Source organism: Equus quagga, chromosome 13 (assembly GCF_021613505.1).
Source record: "Equus quagga isolate Etosha38 chromosome 13, UCLA_HA_Equagga_1.0, whole genome shotgun sequence".
Lineage (NCBI taxonomy): Eukaryota > Metazoa > Chordata > Mammalia > Perissodactyla > Equidae > Equus > Equus quagga.
Genome location: NC_060279.1, coordinates 50,379,270 through 50,401,219, shown reverse-complemented (window position 1 = coordinate 50,401,219; position 21,950 = coordinate 50,379,270). Strand labels below are relative to the sequence as shown.

General features: G+C 36.4%; 1 protein-coding gene across 10 annotated transcripts in view; it reads right to left on the bottom strand.

The window, feature by feature from the left end:
• Positions 1–21,950, bottom strand: part of FTO (FTO alpha-ketoglutarate dependent dioxygenase) — a 352,285-nt gene that overhangs the window by 259,486 nt on the left and 70,849 nt on the right. For all 10 annotated transcript variants that reach the window (XM_046682388.1, XM_046682389.1, XM_046682396.1 and 7 more), the window contains exon 2: positions 1,561–1,638. In XM_046682388.1, the coding sequence (XP_046538344.1) occupies positions 1,561–1,638 (78 nt within the window). The remainder of the gene's footprint in view (positions 1–1,560; positions 1,639–21,950) is intronic.

The window sequence follows — 21,950 nt, the reverse complement described above, 5'->3', positions numbered from 1 at the left end:
GCACATGAGCAGAGGATGTAGCAAGAAGGCCCCAAACATGAAAGCACATAGCTGGTATGAGGTCCTGCAAAAGTCCAGTCCGGGAAAAAGGTCTAAGAGTGAGGGAGGTGAGGATGGAAATGCAGGAGCCAGGCAATGAACAACCGCTGCGGGATTTGAAGAAGGGCGTTGACACGCTCAGATGTATGTGTTGGTTAGAAAACATACCGCAGCTTTGAGGATTAAGAATGAGAGGCAAAGAGGAAAACTAGAACAACCCATAAAAGGGCTGATGATGGGAAAGATAGTGAAGATCTAATGAGAATGGAGATGACAGACAATGTCCTGGAACTGACAGTGAACTGGAAGTCAGAGACCTGGATTCTAGATGGGTAATCTAGAATCTTCTTTCCTCTCTTCCTCCCATGATTACTGAGAATCAGCTATATACAACCACATGTTAGGCGCAGGAGAAACAAAGATGACGTGGCCCAATTCTCATACTCCAAGGGCTTACATTTTAGTAGGAAAGGATAGGTCAAAGTGTACTATTGTTGCTTGCCTTGCATGCCTTCCACTCCTTTGGGAAAAGGACTCTAATTCTCCTTTGGGAAAACCATCCGTCTCTGACTCACAGTCCACGCAGTGGGAGTGGGGGTGGTCATATTCCCACTCTGCTAGGTTCATGAACCAGGCCAGGCAAACAGAAGCATCTCATGCCCTGGAGCACAATGACTGGTTCAGGGACAGGCACAGGACTCTAACCAGGTCAACAAGATCACGCCTGGAGGAATCAGATAGAACCAGGGAAAGAGAAATCACCACCTTCTTCTAAGAGCCCACGTGCCTAAGACCACATACTCCTCAGGCTGTCAGAGTCCTCCTGTGCTAGCAGGTGAGAGCGTATCCAGCATGAAGTCACACAGAGGAAAGCCAAGCCAAGAAAGAGAAAAACAGTGGTCAGATGACATCTTTTGTGAAGCTGGTTCAGCTATGTACTCCTAGACATTTAAGTAAGTTAATATATTCCCTTTTTTGCCACAATGAGTTTGTTGGGGTTTTTGTCACTTGTAATTTGAAAGAGGGCTGAAGAATTCAGGCAGAGAGACACAGAATCCCCTAAATGCAATATAATGTGATAGGTACAAGAGAGCAATTTATAAGGTACAAGCAGCACAGAGCAGAGTGCACTCAAGCCTACCTATAGATAAGTTGAGGAAACTCTCACAAAGTGGCGATGTTTAAAGGACGTCTTGAGGAAGTAGCCATCTGGCAACAAGATAAGGGGCAGAAGGCTATTCTATGCAGAAGAAACAGAATGAGCAGAAGCAAGGAAGAAGGGAAGAGCATGGAATGTCTGGGGAAGAAGAATCAGTACACTTTGCTAAAGCACGAAGTCCACAGCAGAAAGCAGGTTGTGAGGAATTTATCCCTTCTCCGGGTAATGAGGACCCACTGGAGGACCAAATCAGACCATTTCTCCTCCCATGTACCCTCTCCAGACCACAGTGGCTTCATAGGTAAAATCAGGTAGATCAGAACAAATCACCACAAATTGATGAAAACATTAAGAGGCCTTACCTGCTGATCGAATTCGTCATCTTTGGGGGTCAGATAGGGGAGCCAAGTGTCTTCAAGCTCTTCAAGGAGCCTCAGTTTCTGTTTAAAAATAATAATTATTATAGGTGACTGAATATAAAGTGACCCAAAATATAAGAGAATCCCTTATTTTTCCAATAGAGACTACCCAAAAAAATTTAGCCAACTTCAATGTATAAACTTTTAGAGATAGAAATTAGTCAAATGCAAATTATAAAAAGTATTAATTTAATTACACACATTCAAGTTACACATTGTATAAGGCACTAATTTAGAAATAATGATTTTATTCACTGTCACATTTCATGGGACAATTTGATTCACTCTTGACATGCGTCTTTAAATCAGGGCCTTTTTCATCACTAGAGTCGCCTTTTCAGTCATCCGATTCGGCTTGCCAGCCAATCTTCCCATCTGTAGATCTGCTCGAGACACAGCAGTTTCTGACTCCTCCTATGATACGATCACTGGAAATACCAAACCAAGCCAAAGTATCCCTTAGCATAATGTCAGGAGATTTGGAATATTTATTCATCCTGTAAACATTTATTTGAGATCATATCCACCTACGTATTACTTTTTTAAAGTGATCTTTCATCTCTAGAATAATTACTAAATCTGTGTTGAGCATCTTTGCTTCTTTTCAAATTTTAAGAAGGAGGTTTTTTAAGCATCCACAGCTAGCAGTGTCTGAGACCATTTCAGGATACTAGTCTCGCCAAGTAGTACCTTGCTCTTCAAACAAAGTAACTAAGAGAGGACCCCAAATTATAAAGTACTTTATAAGGAGTCAAATACATACACAGTGACACCCTCCCCTTCTGAGGGATTTTTCCCAAAGAATATCTGACCTTACATTCAAGCATACATGGGGTGTTGGGGGAGGGGTGTGTGTGTGTGTGTGTGTGTGTGTGTGTCCATGACATCTAAATGCCATATATGTGTGTATGCAAATTATTTATATACGATAGAAATTTTCTGTATAGTATACATTTATATACTATAGAAATTTTCTGAAAGAAAAAAAAGAGGAAAGGCAGAAACATCTTATTTTCAAATAAAAATGGATCATCAGGCTGTTGTCAGCCACTAAGGGACCTTTCTAAGAATTAGAAAATGGTGTGCCTTGCTCTGAGTCGATGCAGCCCCATTCCATAGGACATGGCTGGGTGATCATAACTGGATTTGAGCCCCAACGTGCTCCAATGGGCACTGTTTCTGTGCAGTGAACAACCTGCTCAATCAGACACGGTGGCCCTGAGTAGCATCCTCCCCCACCCCAGGAAAGCAGCCTTCTCTCACAAACCCATCACAGAGCAGGCCAGAGCAAACACCCTTTTGAGCAGAACTCAAATCCTTTCTGTATCTTCTGTATAATTTTCCAAAGTGAATAAAGGAAAAAGGGAATAGAAATTTAGCAACCAGTTGACCTAAGGAAGGAAAAAATTAAACTTTACTCTTATGCAAAATTCTAATGTCTTCATTTAATTAAAGTTTTCTGCTTTGACTATAGCTATTTTCTCATTTGTAATGATAGGACTGGTTTACCGATTAAACTATGAACAGTTTTCCCTTACACAGGACCTATAATACCAACACAAGCCATTCATTTAGATAAATCACTGGTTAAACGGTTTATCTGTTTTCATCATTAGGACATAGAAAGAACTAAGGATATTTCCACGAACATACTTGCATATTTATGCACTCCATCACAAATTTAATCAAAATCTATACCTCAATTTCCACTTCAAGCTCAGGAAAGCCTGCATTTTCCTATGACTCTTTTACCAGTCCTTTTTATAGACAGATATTTAAATACCCAAAAAATTAACCCATCTTTAAAAGCCTTGAATAATTCAAATGCACACGATACCTCAAATCTTGAAATGGCTCCACCTTAAGATCTCTTTGGGAGAATCTATAAAGCTAATCTGTGTATAAGGAGCTTATTACCTTAAAAAAACTTTTGGTCTTATTTATCTTGGTGAAATCAATCAGGAATCAATGTTAGATTAAATTGGTAGTTCATGAACATGACACATTCTTAAAATTAAGATTGCTTTAAAAACGGCAGAGTCACTCTGGGGGTGACTATGGAGAAAAAAGTCCTCTCGTGCTCAGGAGTACAAAACAATACAATACAGATGGCGGACAACTGACAATTCCCATCAAGATGCAAATGCATGTCCCGTTTGACCCAGAAGGCCTACTTCTAAGGATTTTTTCTATGGATATATTTATACCCTGTTCAGAAGAATGTATGCAAAGGTTTACTCACTGGATCACTATCTGTAGAACAAAAGCTTGGAAACATACTAAAAACTACTTAATTGTACACTTTAAAAGGGCAAATTTTATGGTATGTGAATTACATCTCAACCAAACAAAAAGATTAGAAACAATCCCCAGTGTCCATCCACAGAGGGCGTTTACACAAACTAGGGTCCATCCACTCAATGAAACACAGTGCCACACGGAAGAAAACAGGCAAGCTCCCTGTTAGCAAAATAAAAAGCTCTCCAGGAAGTAAAAGGCAAGGGACAGAACATTTGCTCGTATTTGCATACAGAAACACAGAGGATATGTGACAAACTCTCAAAGGGGTTATGTCAGGGGCAGAGGCAGGAAATGACTAGAAGGGCACTGGGGGTGGGGCTAGTCAAAATAGTCCATTTATTTGTTTTGCTTTTTGAACTATGTAAACATACTGCCTATTCAACTACTACCTATTATCAACTCAAACATATTATCTATCAATTCTTAACACGGAATTCAGTATAAATATGAAGATGACATGACTTTTGGCTTTGTTTTAAAAAGTGCATACTTTTGAGATGTACAGTAAAGTATTTATTTGGGAAACTATCACAGACTAGCACACGAAAGAGTGAAGAGGGAAAAAAAAAAACAGGTCTGACAATTTCTTTGTGTCAAATGCCAACCAGTCGGTAAACACATCCAACATTAAAATGCACTCTGGAGCAAGGCAGACTCGTTCCTGTTTGACTGTCAGATCCGGCTAACTGCTGCTCCGTGGCCTGACGTACAGATAAACCTTCACGGCCGGGCCCTGCGGCACCCTGCTCTGCTCACGCGCTTCTTTGCTGTCACACTGGTGTCAGATACATCGAGCTGCTCACAGATGCCACACAGAAATCTAGGAAGAGTGCACAGCCTTGGCTCTCCCAGCGGGCGGGAGGAGCAGATGAAGGCCCCTCCGTGAGGGCTCCTCCCATTTCCAGAGCTCAAGAGAGTAATAGAAACGGACACAAGACCTTAAGGAAAACACAGTACAACTCAAAACTATAAAGGTTTTAAGAAGTTTTTAAGAAGGTGGACTTCAGAAACTTGAACCCAAAGCCTCGGGCTCGATGTGAAAAGTTAAGCTGTATCTGAGCTTGCAGATCTTGTCAAGGAAAGATGGTTTGAGAATCTTACAGTGATTACATAAAAAGATTAACTGGATTATGAGTCTTAATGTGACCTTGTATCTCACCTACAAATGAAGTCTATTTTCGGTCCCATAGCTTTGTCAGATTGTGCTGCTAACAACTCTTATGCTTTATGTTTTTCATTTTCCACATAATACTTTTTAAACTATGCATCATATTTTGTCAGATTCAATAAAAATTTAATTTTGTTGTCAAAGTCTTTTAAAAATGCAATCACAAATAAAGGCTTATGACTGTTGTAAAAATAATCCCCTGATCTTCTGAGGATTTCAAATACTAAGTAAGAAAATTGACCTAGTCCTTAAGCCGGGCATGAGTGAGGGAGACAATAAAATTAACACCAGAAAGATGAACGAGAAGCAGCTAGGCCAAAAGGAGTATAAATAAATACTTCATATGTACATATGACATAATTGTTCTAAATGAAAAGAAAAAGTATTTTAACAAACTCAGCATTTGCTTTCCTGCACTCACTAAAAACACGGCATGGTAAAAATAAACAGAATTTGGAGGCAAGAGCAGAATTTGAGTCCAGACTCTTATCACTTCCTAGATTTGGTACCACACCTCAATCAACCTCTCCAAACCTCAGTTTACTCATCTGTAAAACAGTGTTTCACAGGGTGTTGTCAAGAAGAAATGAAATTAATCATATACTCTACACTATGCAGATATTAGGGAAACAGTATTCAAATAGAGGGAGGGGTCTGTATAACAAAGCACATGCTAAAAAAGGGATGCTGTTAGTTCTAAGGCCAGTCCTACCAGTCTAGATACGTGATTTGGGACTAGTTTCTTATCCCCCGTGAGGTGTAAATGAAGTAACACATATAGAAATCTAAGAACAGTGGCGAGCACATAAAAAAACCTTCAAGACACTTTGGCAACCATTTGTTGTTATTGTTGCCTACTCATTTCTGGAAAAGCATGCTTTTATTTACTGGTTATGAATGATCTATGAAAGAACCTATGTGTAACCCATCAAATTACGCTTTATGCCGTAGAGTAATGCTAAAAGAAGTATAAATACTTCTTTTATAAATAAATAAATATATAAATATAAATAAATAAATAAATACATGAGAAATTCAGATATTAATTTGCCCAGGTGAACTACAACAGAAACATAAAAACTCTCCACAAAAGTTTATATATATATATATATATATATATATATATATGTATATAAAATGCATCAATTGACTATACTGGTGATAAAAGTAAAAATTATTGTAAAATTTTAGAACAGATAAAGAAACTAAGGCCTATCCAGAGATATAAAGTGACTGGCAAGAGATTACACCGCTGGTCATGAGAGCATCACAATTCGTCTTCTCATTTCCCAAGTACAAGGACATTTCCACTACATTCCACCATGGCAACTTTGAGGCAAGAGAACTTTTATCTTTCAAGAATTGCTCAATTTTTAACTTAAAAAGAATATACAAACACAAAAGTTTTAAGTAATTTTAATTAAAATCAACCCTATTTTTAAAATTTAAAACCAATGCTCATAATCACTGTTTTGGACCCTCAAGTCCTGGCTGCTTTGGGAAATCTACAGTGCTTTCAAGATTTTTCTTGTAAATCTATTTAGCATTTCTTGTTCAGTTTCCAATAATGGGAGCCTATGCTGTAACTGATCAAAAACCCAGCCAGAGTCAGAAAACTCATAATCCACAAAACATCAGGAAGGATTCTCAGGAGGATTTTGCCTCCATGGTGGTAAAAATTAGCCCCAGAATGCTGCTCTGTTCCTTCCAAACAAAGCTTACAGGCAAGACTGAAAGGAGAAAACTGTTTCCAACCAAAAATGACAAAGCAAGTAAAACAAGAGGCAACTACAAGGCAAAATAATATGACTGACAATGAAGAGAAAAATCGATAAATCGACACTGGTCCCAAAATGGCACAGATGACAGAATTAGCAGACAAATACATCATAAACAGTGACATAACTAGTTCACAAGTTCAAAAAGCTGCGGAGAGACTAAATATGGTAAGTAGAGAAACAGAAGAAATAAACAAAATTAAATCAGGCTTCTAGACAGGAAAACTACAATGTCTGAGATGGAAATATATACTGGACAGAATTCAAAGCAGATTAGCTATCACAGAAGAAAAGCAGAGTGAACACACAGCAATGGAAATTGCCCAAAGGGAAACACAAGTGAAAAAAATGAAGAGTATCAGTGAGATGTGGGATGGCTTTAAGCAGTTTAATACATGTAATTAGAGTCATCAAAGAAGAGGAGAGAGAATGGAAGAAAGAAAAACTACTGACCACAAATTTTCCAAATTTGATTAAAACTATGAAGCCACAGATTTAAGATGTTCTAAGAAACCTATGCACAAAAAGCATGAGGAAATAACACTAAGGCACAATACAAGCAAATTACTTAAAATCAGTGAAAACGAAAAAATCTTAAAAGCAGTCAGAGAAAGAGAAATAGTATGTACACAGGAACAAATCATAAAACAAAATATCCTGCTGAAAGAACGTTAGCCAGATGACAGTGAAGAAACTTTTTCAATGAACTAAGAAAAAAAAATCTGTCAAACTAGGTTTCTATACCAAGCCCAAATATCCTTCAAAAGCAAAGGTGAAATAAACACTTTTTCAGATACAGAGAAGGAGAAATAATTCAACATCAGCAGTGCTTCACTGTAAGAAATGATAAAGGAAGCTCATCAGGTAGAAAGAAAACAATACAAGATAGAAATCTACAGAAAGGAATGAAAAGCATCAGAAATAGGAACTACATTGGAAATACAAAAGACTTTATTCTTTACTATTTAAATCTTTATAAAAGATTAATAACTATTTAAAGCAAAAAGAATAGCACATTCTGGGGTTTATAATATGCGCAGAAATGAAATGTGTAACAACAGCAGCACAATGGTCGAAAAGAAACAGAAGCACAGTGTTGCAAGATTTAAAACTATATGTGAAATGCAATAGTACTACTTCAAGGAAGACTCTATTAAGATAAAGATGGATATTAGAAACCCTAAAACAATCATAAAATAATAACAAATGGTTATAGGCAATAAGCCAACAAGGGAAATAAAATGGAATCATGAAAAATCAAGAAAAAAGGCAGAAATAGAGAACAAAGGGAAGACAGTAAACGGCAGGATTAAATCCAGCCATATAAATAAGCACATTAAATGTAAGTAGTCTAAACAACTCAATGAAAAGGAAGAGACTGTCAGATTAAATTTTTAAAATCAATATTAAACTATATGCTGCCTATAGGAAATTGACTCCAAATATAGAGAAACAAATAAGTTAAAAGCAAAAGGACAGACACAACAATGGCAATGTACTTAACGCCATAAAACCATACACTTAAAAATGGTTAAAATAGTAAGTTTTATGTTACACATATTTTATCACAATAAAAAAAAGATAAAAAATGTAAAAGGATGGAAAAATATTTACCACAGTAGCACTAACCAAAGGAAAGTTTAAGTTACTATATTGATACCAGACAAAATGGGTTTCAGAGCAAAGAATACAGTAAGAGGTAAAGAGTCATTTCATAATGATAAAGAAGTCAATTCATCAAGAGAACACAGTAATCCTAAACATCTCTGCAACTAACAACAGATCTACAAAACACATGCAGCAAAAACTGATAAAACAGCAAACAGAAATATACGATTCCACAATTAGTCACATATTTCAATATCCTTCTCTCAATAACTGATAGAACAAGGAGACAGAACACTCAGTAAGAATAGAGAAGACTTGAACACTATAAACTAACTTGATCTAATTGACATTTATATAATACTTAATCAAACAATGACAAAATACACATTTTTTTGAAATGCACAGAGAACATACGCCAAGATAGACCACAACAAGATATCAATACATTTAAAATAATTCAAATCTCTAAAAAATAGGTTCTCTGGAAAAGAATGATGTCAGGAACATGGCTGAGTAAGAAGTCACTTGATTGTATGACCCCCTCAACAAAAAAAATTAGCATTCATCCACAGACAAAAGTGCCTTCGTGAGAGCTGTGGATCCAGCACCATATACAAAGGACCAGGGAGGAGACTCACCCACCCATCATCAGGTAATAGGCACAGAGAGACCTCAATCTTGGCTGTGGACCCTGAAGTGGCCTGTGAATGGGCTCCAGTCCATGTCAGCCAAGGTCTGTGAGGCCCTGGAGAACACTGACTTAGATAATCACCCACGGACAAGAGAGACTTTTGGAAGTCTAGGAGTCCAATAGAGAAGTTCTAGCACACTGTTTGGTCAAAAAGTCTGAGATTGGACTCATTGAAGAGGGTAAGAGGAATGGTTTGACTTTACCCAAATACCCCTCCCCCATGGAGGCACAGCTCAGGGCCAAGAGCTGTGATTTCTCCCAAGGGAAAAATGAAACCCCATGAGTAAGCAGCCAGCTTCCCCAGCTGTGTGGGATGCTGCCAAGGAGGCACATTTCTCTCTCACCCCGTTGAGAGTACTAAGCTCTGAGGAGCAACGCAGTGAGTGGCCAGGAGAACAGCTGCCAGGGTTTGTAACCAAAGTATTAAAGGGATATATATCCTATTAACCACATCAGGGTCTCCATTGAGAGGCCCACCCACAAGACACTGGAGTTGCCCCACCTGCTGATCTCCCCAATTGGCCCATGGCTACCCCAGAGCTCCACAGGCCTCACTCACAAACACCCCCATTCTGTAGCAGGCTCTCTGTGCACATCCCTAACAGCGGCAAGAGCAAGCTTTTGCAGACAGCTAGTCTGCTAGCACGCAGAGAAAACCATTCCAAATCTGTGGACCAGGCAAAGACCACAAACTTGAGCATTTAGCACCACACTTAGCAAAGCAAAAGGGAGATCTGTCAGTACTCAACCTGGTGCTTTGCAAGACTGAGAGAAGACATACAAGCTTAAGAATTGTGCCACAAGTGGGGTATCCACAGAAGATTTTGGAAAGCCTCAGAATCCCTAGCAGGGCTGACCAAAGTTATTTTTCTCTGGAAGGGAGTCAATAAAGATGGGAGGAGGTGAATGCTGCTTCACATGCAAAGACAGCAATGCAAGCCTTCAAGGAACACGAAAATTGAAGGAAACCCTTCAAACGATCACAATCATTTTCCAGCAGCTAACTCCAAAGACAAGGAGATCTGTGATTTGCCTGATAAAGAATTCAAAATGGCTATTTTAAAGAAGCTCAATAAGCTACAAGACCACTCAGAAAGACAATTCAATGTAATTAGAAAAACAACACATGAACAAAATGAGAAGTTAAACAAAGAGATGGAAACAATAAGGAACCAAACAAATTATAGAGTTGAAGAATATGATGAATGAATGAAATAAAAATGCAATAGAGAGTATCAACAGCAGAATGGATCAAGCAGAAAGAATCCGTGAAGGAGAAAACAGGATCTTTGAAATTATCCAGTCAGAGGAGAACAAAGAAACAAAACTTAAAAGAATGAGGAAAGCCTATGTGACTATGAGATACCATCAAGAGAAGCAGTCTGAAAACTATGAGACTGCAAGGAGAAGAGAAAGAAAAAGGGGTAGAAAGCATATTTAAAGAAATAGTGGCTGAAAACTTCCCAAATCTGGGGGAAGGACTTGGCCATCCAAATTCACGATGCTCATAGGTCCCCAAACAAACTTAACTCAAAAAAATCTAACCTGAAACACCTTCTAATAAAACTCTCAAAAATCAAAGACAAAGAAAGAATCTTAAAAGCAGTAAGAGAAGGTTGTCACCTACAAGGGAACTCCCATAAGGCTATGAGCAGATTTCTCACCAGAAACTTTATAGACCAGAAGAGAGTGGGATGATATATTCAAAGTGCTGAACGAAGAAACTGCCAGCCAGGAATACCAAAAATACTTTATCTGGCAAAGCTGCCTTTCAAAAATGAAAAAAAAATAACCACCTTCTCAGATAAACAAAAGCTGAGGGAGTTCACCATTACTGTATCTGCCCTACAAGAAACGCTGAAAGGAATTCAAGTTGAAATGAAAGGATGCTAATTAGTAACATGAAAACATATGAAACTATACAACACATTGGCAAAGTATATAGTAAAATTCAGAACTCTAATACTGTAATATGGTGATGGGCTAACCACTATCACTACTAAAAATATTAAAGGACAAAACTGTTAAAAACAACTATAGCTACAATAATTTGTTAATGAACACAATATAAAAAGAGGTAAATTGTAACATCAAAAATATAAAAGGGGAGGAGTAAAAAGTAGAGGTTTTTATGCCATGGAAGTTAAGTTGTCGTCAGTGTAAAACAGACTCTTACATCTATAAGATGTTTTATGTAAGTCTCATCGTAACTACAAAGCCAAAATCTACAGTAGATACACAAACACAAAGAGAAGGTAATCAAAGCATACCACTATGGAAAATCATCAATTCATGAAGGAAGACAGTAAGAGAGGAAGAAAGAAACAAGAAAAAAACAAGAAACCATGAAACTGCCAGAAAACAATTAATGAGATGGCATTAGTAAGTCCCTTTCTACTAATTATTATTCTAAATGTAAATGGATTAAATTCTCTAATCAAGACATAGAGTGGTTGAATGGATTGAAAAAAAAAAAAGACCCAACTATATGCTGCCTAAAAGAGACTCCCTTAAGATTTAAGGACACACATGGGCTTAAAGTAAATGGTTGGAAAAAGATATTCTATGCAAGTGGAAAACAAAAGAGAGCAGTGATAGCTATAGCTCGATGAAAAAGACTATAACTCAAAAGCTGTAACAAGAGACAAAGAAGGTCATTATACATTGATAGAGGGGTCAGTTCAACAAGAGGATATACGAATCATGAATATATATGTACCCACACTGCAGCACCTAAATATATTAAGCAAATACTAACAAACCTGAAGAGAGAAACAGACAACATACAATAATAGTAGGGGACTTCTATATCCCATTTTCAATAACAGATAGATCATGCAGATAGAAAATCAATAAGGAAATGCTGGACTTGAACTATATTTTAGACCCAATGAACCTAACAGACATATACTGAATATTCCATCCAACAGCAGCAGAATACACATTCTTCTCAAGCACACATAGAACATTCCCCAGGACAGATCATACATTAGGCCATAAAACAAGGCTTAGCTAATTTAAGAAGATTGAAATCATACCAAGTATCTTTTCCAACCAGAATGGTATGAAACCAGCAATTACTAACAGAAGAAAAGCTGGGAAATCCACAAATAAGTGCAAATTAAACAACACATTCCTAAACAACCAATAGGGCAAAGAAGATATCAAAAGAAAATTTTAAAAATATCTTAAACAAACAAAAGTGGAAACTCAACATACCAAAACTTATGAGATGCAGCAGAAGCAATTCTGAAAGGGATGTTATTAGTAACAAATGCTTACATAAAGAAAACAGAAAGATCTCAAATAAACAACCTAACTCTATACTTTAAGGAACTAAAAAGAGAAAAACAAACTAACCAAGTTAGTAGAAAGAAGGAAATAACCAACATCAGAGCAGAAATAAATGAAATAGAGTTCAGAAAAACAATGGAAAAGATCAACAAAACTAAGAGCTAAGGGCTTGGCTGCATGGCCTAGTGGTTAAGTTCAACACTCTCCACTTTGGCAGCCCAGGTTCATGGGTTTAGGTCCCAGGCACAGACCTACACCACTCGTCAGCCATGCTGTGCTGGCAAGCCACATATAAAATAGAGGAAGACTGGCACACTTGCTGGCTCAGGGTTAATCTTCCTCAAGCAAAAAAAAGAGGAAGACTGGCAACAGACATTAGCTCAGAGTCAATCTTCCTCAGGCAAAAAAAAAAAAAAATAACAGCTAGGTTCTTTTTAAAAGATAAGTATAACTGACATACCTTTAGCTCACTAATTAAGAAAAAACAAGAGAAAACTCAAATAAAATCAGAAATGAAAGAAGAGACATTATAACTGATGCCACAGCAACATGAAAGATAAGAGACTACTACTATGAATAATTATGTCAACAAACTGAATAACCTAGAAGAAATGATAAATTCCTAGAAACATTCACCTACTAAAACTGAATCATGAAGAAACAGAAAATCTGACAGATCAATAACAAGTAAAAAGAGTGAATGAGTAATCAAAAACCTCCCCAAAAAGTCAAGGATTAGATGGTTTCATTGATGAATTCCAGCAAACATTTAAAGAAGAATTAACACCAATTCTTCCCAAACTCTTCCAAAAAAATAAAGAGGAAGGAATACTCTCAAACTCATATTACAAGGCCAGCATTACCCTGATACTAAAGCCCAATAAAAATACTACTAGAAAAAGAAAAAAACTACAGGACAATATTCCTGAGGAATATAGATGTAAAAATTCTCAACAAATATTAGCAAACCAAATTCAACAGCACATTAAAAGGATCATACACCATGATCAAGTGGGATTTATCCTTTGGATGCAAGGATGGTTCAACATACTCAATAATATAATACGCCACATTAAAAGAGTGAAAGACAAAAATCACATGAACATCCCAATGAAGAGCACTTGATAAAACACAACATCCTTACATGATAAAAACTCCTCAAAAAAATTGGGTATAGAAGGAATGTATCTCAACATAATAGAGGTCATATAGGACAAATCCACAGCTAACTTCATATTCATTGGTGAAAAGTTCAAAGCTTTTCCTCCAAGATCAAGAGAAAGGCAAGGGTGCCCACTCTCATTATTCCTATTCAACATAATACTGGAAGTCCTAGACAGAGCAATTAGGCAAGAAAAAGAAATAACAGACATCCAAGTTGGAAAGGAAAAAATAAAGTCGTCTCTGTTTGCAGATGATATGATCTTCTATATAGAAAGATCCTCAAGACTCCACCAAAAAGGCTGTTAGAACTAATAAACAAATTCAGTAAAGGTTCAGGATACAAAATCAACACACAGAAATCTGCTGCTTTTCTTACACTAACAATGAAATATCTGGAAAAAAATAACAAAAACAACCCCATTTTACAACAGCATTATAACAATAAAATGCTCAGGAATAAATTTAACCAAGAGGATGAAAGATTTGTGCACTGAAAACCTTAAGACTTTGATAAAAGGAACTGAAGAAGACAGGAAAGCATGGAAAGATATCCTGGGTTCATGGATTGAAAGAATTATTACTAAAATGTCCATACTACCCCCAAACATCTATAGATTCAATGCAATCTTTACCAAAATTCCAACAGCATTTTTCACAAAAGAAGAAAAAACAATCCTCAAACTTGTAGGGAATCACAAAAGACCCCATTAGCCCAAGCAATACTGAGAAAGAAGAACAAAGCTGGGGACATCACACTTCCTGATTTCAAACTACTCCACAAAGCTATAGTAACAAAAAGAGCATGATACCAGCATAAAAATAGACACAAAAGCCACTGAAACAGAATCAAAAGCCCAAAAATAAACCCTCCCATATATTGTCAATTAATATTTGAGCAAGTATCTAAGAATACTCAATGGGGAAAGGATCGTCACTTCAACTAATGGTACTGGGGAAACTGGATAATCACATGCAGAGGAATGGAATTGGACCCCTATCTTACACTAGTCTCAAAAAGTAATTCAAAATGGATTAAAGACTTAAAATAAGACCTGAAATTGTAAAACTCCTAGAAGAAAAACTAGAAAAAAAGCTCCTTGACTTGGCCTTGGCAACGATATTTTGGGTATGACACTAAAAGCACAAGCAACAAAAGCAAAAATAAGTAAGCGAGACTACATCAAACTAAAAAGCTTCTGCCCAGCAAAAGAAACAATGAACAAGAATGAAAAGTCAGCCTATGGAATGGGAGAAGGTATTTGCAAACTATCTGACAGAGTGTTATTATCCAAAATACATAAGGAACTTATACAATTCAATAGCAAAAAACAAAAAAAAAACAAAAAACAAAAAAAATCTGATTTTTAAAAAGGCAGAGGACCTAAACAAACATTTTTCCAAAGACATACAGATGGCCAACAGATATATGAAAAGGTGCTCAACACCACTAATCATCAGGGAAATGCAAATCAAATCCATAATGAAATATCACCTCACACCGGTCAGAATGGCTATTATCAAAAAGAGAAGAGAGAACAAGCATTGGTGAGGATGTGGGAAAAAGGAAACATTTGTGCATTGTTGGTAAGAATGTAAATTGGTACAGATACTATGGGAAACAGCGTGGAAGTTCCTCAAAAAATTAAAAATAGAACTATCATATGATCCAGGTATCCCACATCTAGGTATACATCAAAAGGAAATGAAATCAGGATCTCAAAGAGATATCTACACTCTCACGTTCACTGCAGCATTATTCACAATAACCAAGATATGGAAACAACACAATGGAATACTCAGCCATGAGAAAGAAGGAAATCCTACCATTTGGGACAATATTGATGGACTTTGAGGGCATTATGCTAAGTAAAATAAGTCAGAAAGGTAAGATCAAATGCTGTATGGCATCACTTATGTGTAGAAGCTAAAAAAGTCAAACTACAGATACAGAGAGTGGAATGGTGGTTGCCAGGGGCTAGGAGTGGAGAAAATGGGGAGACGTTGGGTACAAACAAGATAAATAAGTTCTAGGGATCTAAGTACAGCATGGTAACTACAGTTAACAATACTGAAAGTTACTAAGGGAGTAAGCAGATCTTAAATGTTCTCATCACACACACAAAAGAAAGATGATAGAAGTGTTAACTAACCCTATAGTGGTAATCATTTCACAATATACACATGTATCAAATCATCATGTTTTACACCTTAAACTTACACAATGTTATATGTCAATTATATCTCAATAAAGCCAGGGAAAAAAGTGTTCTCTGACAATGGAATTAAATATCAATAATAAATATATTTAGAAAATACCCAAATATTTGGAAATTTAATAATCCATTTCTAAATAATCCATTGGTCAACGAAGAAACCAAACAAGAAATTAGAAAATATTTTAAATTGAATAAAAACGAAAACAAAACACTTTAAAATTTCTAGGATGCAGCTACAGAAATATTTAGAGGAATATTTACAACACCAAATGCCTAGATTAAAAAAAAAAAAAAGGTTCCAAACCAATGACATCAGCTTCCACCTGGAGAAAATGGAAAAAGAGGAGTAAATGAAACCCAGAGTAAGCAGAGGAAAGAAAACTATAAAAGATTAGGGCAGAAATAAATGAAATAGAAAACAGAAAAGTAAAGAAAATCAATGACATCAAAAGTTAGAGCTATCTGTGAAAAGAAAATTTAAAATCTCTAGCCAGACCGATGAGGAAAACAACACTGAAGGTTCAACATACCAATTAAGAGGATAATAAAGGGGTATTACGAACTTGATGCCAATAAATTCTAGAACTGGGACAAAATAGAAAAATTCCTTGAAAGACACAAATTAGCAAGGTTCATCACTCAAGAGGACAATAACTTGAATAGCCCTCTATCTAATAATGAAATTGAATTATATTTCAAAAACTTCCCACAAGGAAAACTCCAAGCCCAGAACCTTACTGTTGAATTCTACCAAACATTTAAGAAAGAAATGCTGTCAATTCTACAGAAACTCATCCAGAAAATTAATGAAATTCAATCCCAAAACTAAGCAGAACTATTACGTAAAATTAAGACCAATATCCCTCAGGACTATGCATACAGAGATTATTAAAAAAAATTTAGCAAACTGAATGGAACAACACATAAAAAGGATAATACATCATGACTAAGTATTATACCAGAAATGCCAGAGAGGCTTAACATTAGAAAATCGATATAATTCATCATATTATAAGGCTAAGAGAGAAAAATCATACGGTCATCTGAATTGATGCAGAAAGAACATAAGACAATGCCCAACATCAATCCTGCTAAACACTCAGCAAACTAGAGACCTTGCTCAACCTGTTAAAAGAACCTGTGAAAACCATACAGCTAACATCATACCTACGGATGAAAGACTAAATGATTTCACTGTATGATCAGAAAAAAGGCAAGATGCTGGCATGCCTCTACTCGAGCTTGTACTGAGGGTTCCTGCCAGTACAATATAACTGGAAAAAGAACTGAAAGGCATCCAGACTAGGAAAAAACAAAACTGCCTTTATTTATACAGGACACAAGCACCTGAATATATAGTCGTATAGGATCTACAAAAAAGCTACTATACCTAGTAAGTTCAGCAAGGTTGCAGGATACAGCCTGCAGGACAACAAAGTTTCAAGATCAATATACAAAAATCAGTTGTATTTCTACATACTAGCAACCAACTATCTGAAACTGAAATTTTTAAGAATACCATTTACAATAACATCAAAAATTATTAAGTACTTAGAGATAACTCTGACAAAAGCTTTTCCAGACTTACTAAAAAAAAACTATAAAAGATTGCTGAAAGGAATTAAAGTTCTAAATAAATGGAGAGACATACTATCTTCATGGATCAGAAGACTCAATAAAACGTCTAACTGTCTCCAAATTGATGTATTCCATTCCAAGATTCCTGCAGGCTTTTTTTTTGTGTGAGAACTGACACACGACTTCTAAATTTCATATGGAAATGCAAAGACCTAAAATGGCCAAACAACTCTGCAAAAGAATAAAGTGCAAGAACTTCACAACTTCTTATAAAGCTACAGAAATCAGGACAGTGTGGTGCTGATATAAAAGTAGACAGATAAATGGAACAAAATAGAATCCAAAAATAGACCCACCTATTTGTGGTCAATTGATTTCTGACAAAGATTCAAAGTTAACTCAATGGAGAAAAAACAACTTTTCAATGAATAGTACTTGAAGAACTAGATATCCATATATTTAAAAAAAAAAATCCACATCTTGTACCATATATAAAAATTAACTCTAAATGAAAAAATATTTCAATATAAAACCTAACTATAAATATAAAACCTAAATTACAACACTAGTAGAAGAAAACATAAATTCTTTGAGGGGCCGGCCCCTTGGCCAAGCAGTTAAGTTCACACGCTCTGCTTCGGCGGCCCAGGATTTCATCAGTTGGATCCTGGGCACAGACCTCGCCCACTCATCAAGCCATGCTGAGGCAGTGTCCCACTAGCAGACCCAGAAGGACATACAACTATGAACTGGGGGTCTTTGGGGAGAAGAATAAAAACAAAAAGGAAGACTGGCAACAGATGTCAACTCAGGTGTCTAATTTAGAAAAAATCTTTAGAAAAAAATAAATTCTTTGAGTCTTTAGGTTAGGCAAGACAAAGTTTTCTTAGATATGAAACCAAAAGCATAATCCATAAAAGAAAAAAAGAAGATAAATTAAACTTCATCAAATTCAAGAACTTCTACTCTCAAAATGCTCAAAGTAGAACTCTAATATACTGCTCTCGTGAAAATAAAATGGTCCACCCACTTTGGAAGACAATCTGCCAATTTCTTAAAAAGTTAAGATATATATCTACAACATGACAGTATATGTTCATACAAAAACATGTACACAAATGTTCACATCAGCTTTACTTGTAATTGCCAACAACTGGAAATAACCCAAATGTCCATTAACAAATGAATAGGTAAAGAAATTGTAGTATACTGAAAAAAAGAAAAGGAAATTGTGGTATGTCAATACAAAACATTCATCAGTCAGCAAGAAAAGGGAATGAATTATTGATATACACAACATGCATGAATCTCAAAATCACTATGTTCAGTGAAGGAAGCCAGGACAAAACAAAGAGTAAATACTGTATAATCATGAAAAATTCTAGAAAATGCAAATTAATCAATAGTGACAGAAAGTAGATTAGTGGTTGCCTACAGCCAGAGCTTGAGGTAGAGGGAGAGAATTACTAAAAGGCACAAAGAAGTTAGGGGCTATAATGAATATGTGCAGTATCTTGATTCTGGTGGTGGTTTAACAAGTGTATACATATGTCAAAACTTATCAAGTTGTACAATTTAAATATAAGCAAGTTTACTGTATGTCAATTACACCTCAATAAAACTGTTTTTAAAAAAGGAAGGGAGGAAAATGAGGATTACCTAAATATGGTACATCTAGCCTGCAAAAGTGGACCTGTTGTCATTTCGGGCATAGACTGATTATCATTCAGTTTCTTTCACTACTTTAGTCAGACCTTCTACTACTTCTGGAGGCAATTTAAGTAATGTGCATCTTTCCAGATGTGCGTCCATTCCTCAGTACTCTCCTCCAGCTCACCGATTCTCTTTTTAACTGTGTCAGGTCTAAAGTTTGCCCCATCTATTGAGTTCATTTTTGTATGACTATACTTTTCATTTCCAAAATTTTTAACTGGCTCTCCTTCACGAATAGGTGCTTCTGTTCCATTTTTGCATATTTCATGGCATTCTTAAATTTCATTTTTATCAATGTGATGACTTTACTTATCCTTTTGAATTTCCTAAACATGCTTTAGTCTTTTGACTGACTTTTCTATAAAATTAATCTCATCTGGAATAAATTTTTGTTATTGTTGATTTTCTTAGCTATCTTTATCAGCATTTATTTTCTTCAAGCATTTTGGTATTTTGTTTTGAAGGCTAATTCTAGTGGATGGCTTGTCTTTGTTTCACTTCCCCTCCTCTCCCTCTCCATCTGTGCTCACATCCCCTCCAAAGCGGTTCAACAGCTGCCTCCACTAGGATCCCTATATCACCAGTCCAGGACCAAGCCTCACATAATAGTGATTTGGAGCCACATTTTCCCCTCCGTAACTCCACAATCAATCAGACTGATTCAGTTTCTATTCTTGAAGATATATCTATCTTCTCCTGCCCCTCAAAACTCATAGCTCCATATAAGCTATTTCCTCAACATGGTAGTCTTTCTTCAGTCTCCTTTTATGAGAAGTACAAGCTCACCTCCACTCCTGGCTTCACACAGTAAAGCCTGGTTCTGGTCCCATCTCAAGCGGTAAACTTCTAGTCCCTGTTATCCCACAGGACTTAAACAGTAGCCTTTTGTTTCCACACCCAAAGCCCTGCAAGACAATGGCTTTAATCCAGCTTATCCCTTTATATTTAGTTCTCTTTCTGGTCCACAAAAATATTTGGGCTGTAAGCCCAGCTATGACTCTTTTATTATTTTTTATTTTTTAACATGTTATCTGTCATTGATATGTGTTTGGAGCAGCAGGCATAAACAAACTGTGAGCTTACTGCACCATTTGACAAGAAGGCACAGATGATTTCCTTATGATAAAAATTCTTAGCAGGAGATTCACTAGGTCAAAAGGTATGCTCTTTTAAGACTCTTGATTCATGTTGTGAAATTGCCCTCAAGGAAAACGGTATCCATTTCATGCTCATCAATAGACAATACCCAATTCTTCATATACACCAGTTATTATCACCCTTTTAAATCTTTGGCAAGTCGATAAACGGAAAAACAAGTTCACTCTAATTTACATTTCTTTGATTGTTAATCAGGTTGAGTAACTTTTCACACATTAACTGCCATTTGCAGCAGCTCTTTTCATGTCTTTGTCCATTTTTTGCTGGAGTATTTATCTTTTCTTGTTCTAAATCTAAGAAGCTGTACTTTGTTTCTTGTGTATGGACAATGAATCTGAGTTTTATGCAAGTTGATTAGTTAGAATTCTCTTCCTTTCTCCTTCACTCTTTTATTATGTGCACCTTTCTAACAAATTACTTAGTTCCTAGCGCAGTTCTCCTCTCTTGCATCAAGCTATAACACTACATCTTCCAGGACTTCTGAACCGTCCTCCCTAAGGCTGTACCTTTCACTATAACTCATACTTTCCCAAGTATTCCACAAAGTTGGCTATGGCATTCCTTGATCTCATAAATAATTTTTTAAGGGGAATTGTTTAAAATAAATAAAACCACAGGTACAAAATATGTCCTTTAGCTCTTCAGATAATAATTTGAATATCAAAACCTATTTGTCTCATCAACTTGATCTTAAGTTCCCACCTATGATCATCAACTTTAAAGAATGTTGTTCAAGTTTCAAAAGGAAGAGTTTACTGAAGAGAAAAATTTCCATGATGAAAAGCAGCTAAACAGAATTTAAAAAGAAATAAAGGTTGGGGACTGATGTGGAAAGGACTGGAACTTTGGGGGAAGGGCAATTTACACATCTGAACAATACACTATTAATATCAAAGTAATAAGTAGCTTTAACAAAATTAAATGTTGGATTCTTTACTCAGGGATAATGGCTTAGAACAATTTTAACTTCTTTTGACTTCATCTGGAGAAATTGCCTTGGAAACTGTAATTTCCTTGAGCCACCTGCAAGTATTCTACTGAAAACAGAGATAATCACTTACCAAGACTCTTCTTCGCAATCAAAATACTGCCCACAATTTTGTAAGTAAATATGAGAGCAAGGGCAACACCATTACAAACCAGAGGAAGAGAGAGAACGGTTTAATTAAAACTCCCTCATTGCTGTTGTATCTATATTCTAGCTCCAAGGACCTAATAATGCACCCTTTACATTTCCAAGAGGAAAAAAACTCTCCACTTGGCCATACTTGTTCAGATGAAAAAGTCAAATTCTCTCAATCAGATTTCAACCTTCAGGGAACTTTCCACCTTGAAATTTCACACCTTAGTAGTCTACTCAAAGGTCAGAGGACAGAGCTCCATGAGATTTCACCATGTGTCTGGCCCAGTTTCACATTAGTATGATCAAACTAAGCACCATCCTGCTGTAAATAATAACACTTGAGACCAGCAGGATTTCTGAGTTCTTTGTAATTTTACAAAGGTTTAACCATTAAACCACGATCAACCTGCCACGGGAAAGCAGATGTTCATGATGTTGCAGTAAAGACATCAGTTAGTAACCTCAGTGACTGTCCATTTAATAATCGTTAGCTCTCTACTGTCCCTCTCTGGCTCTCTGCTGTTTCCACAGCAAGTGCTGC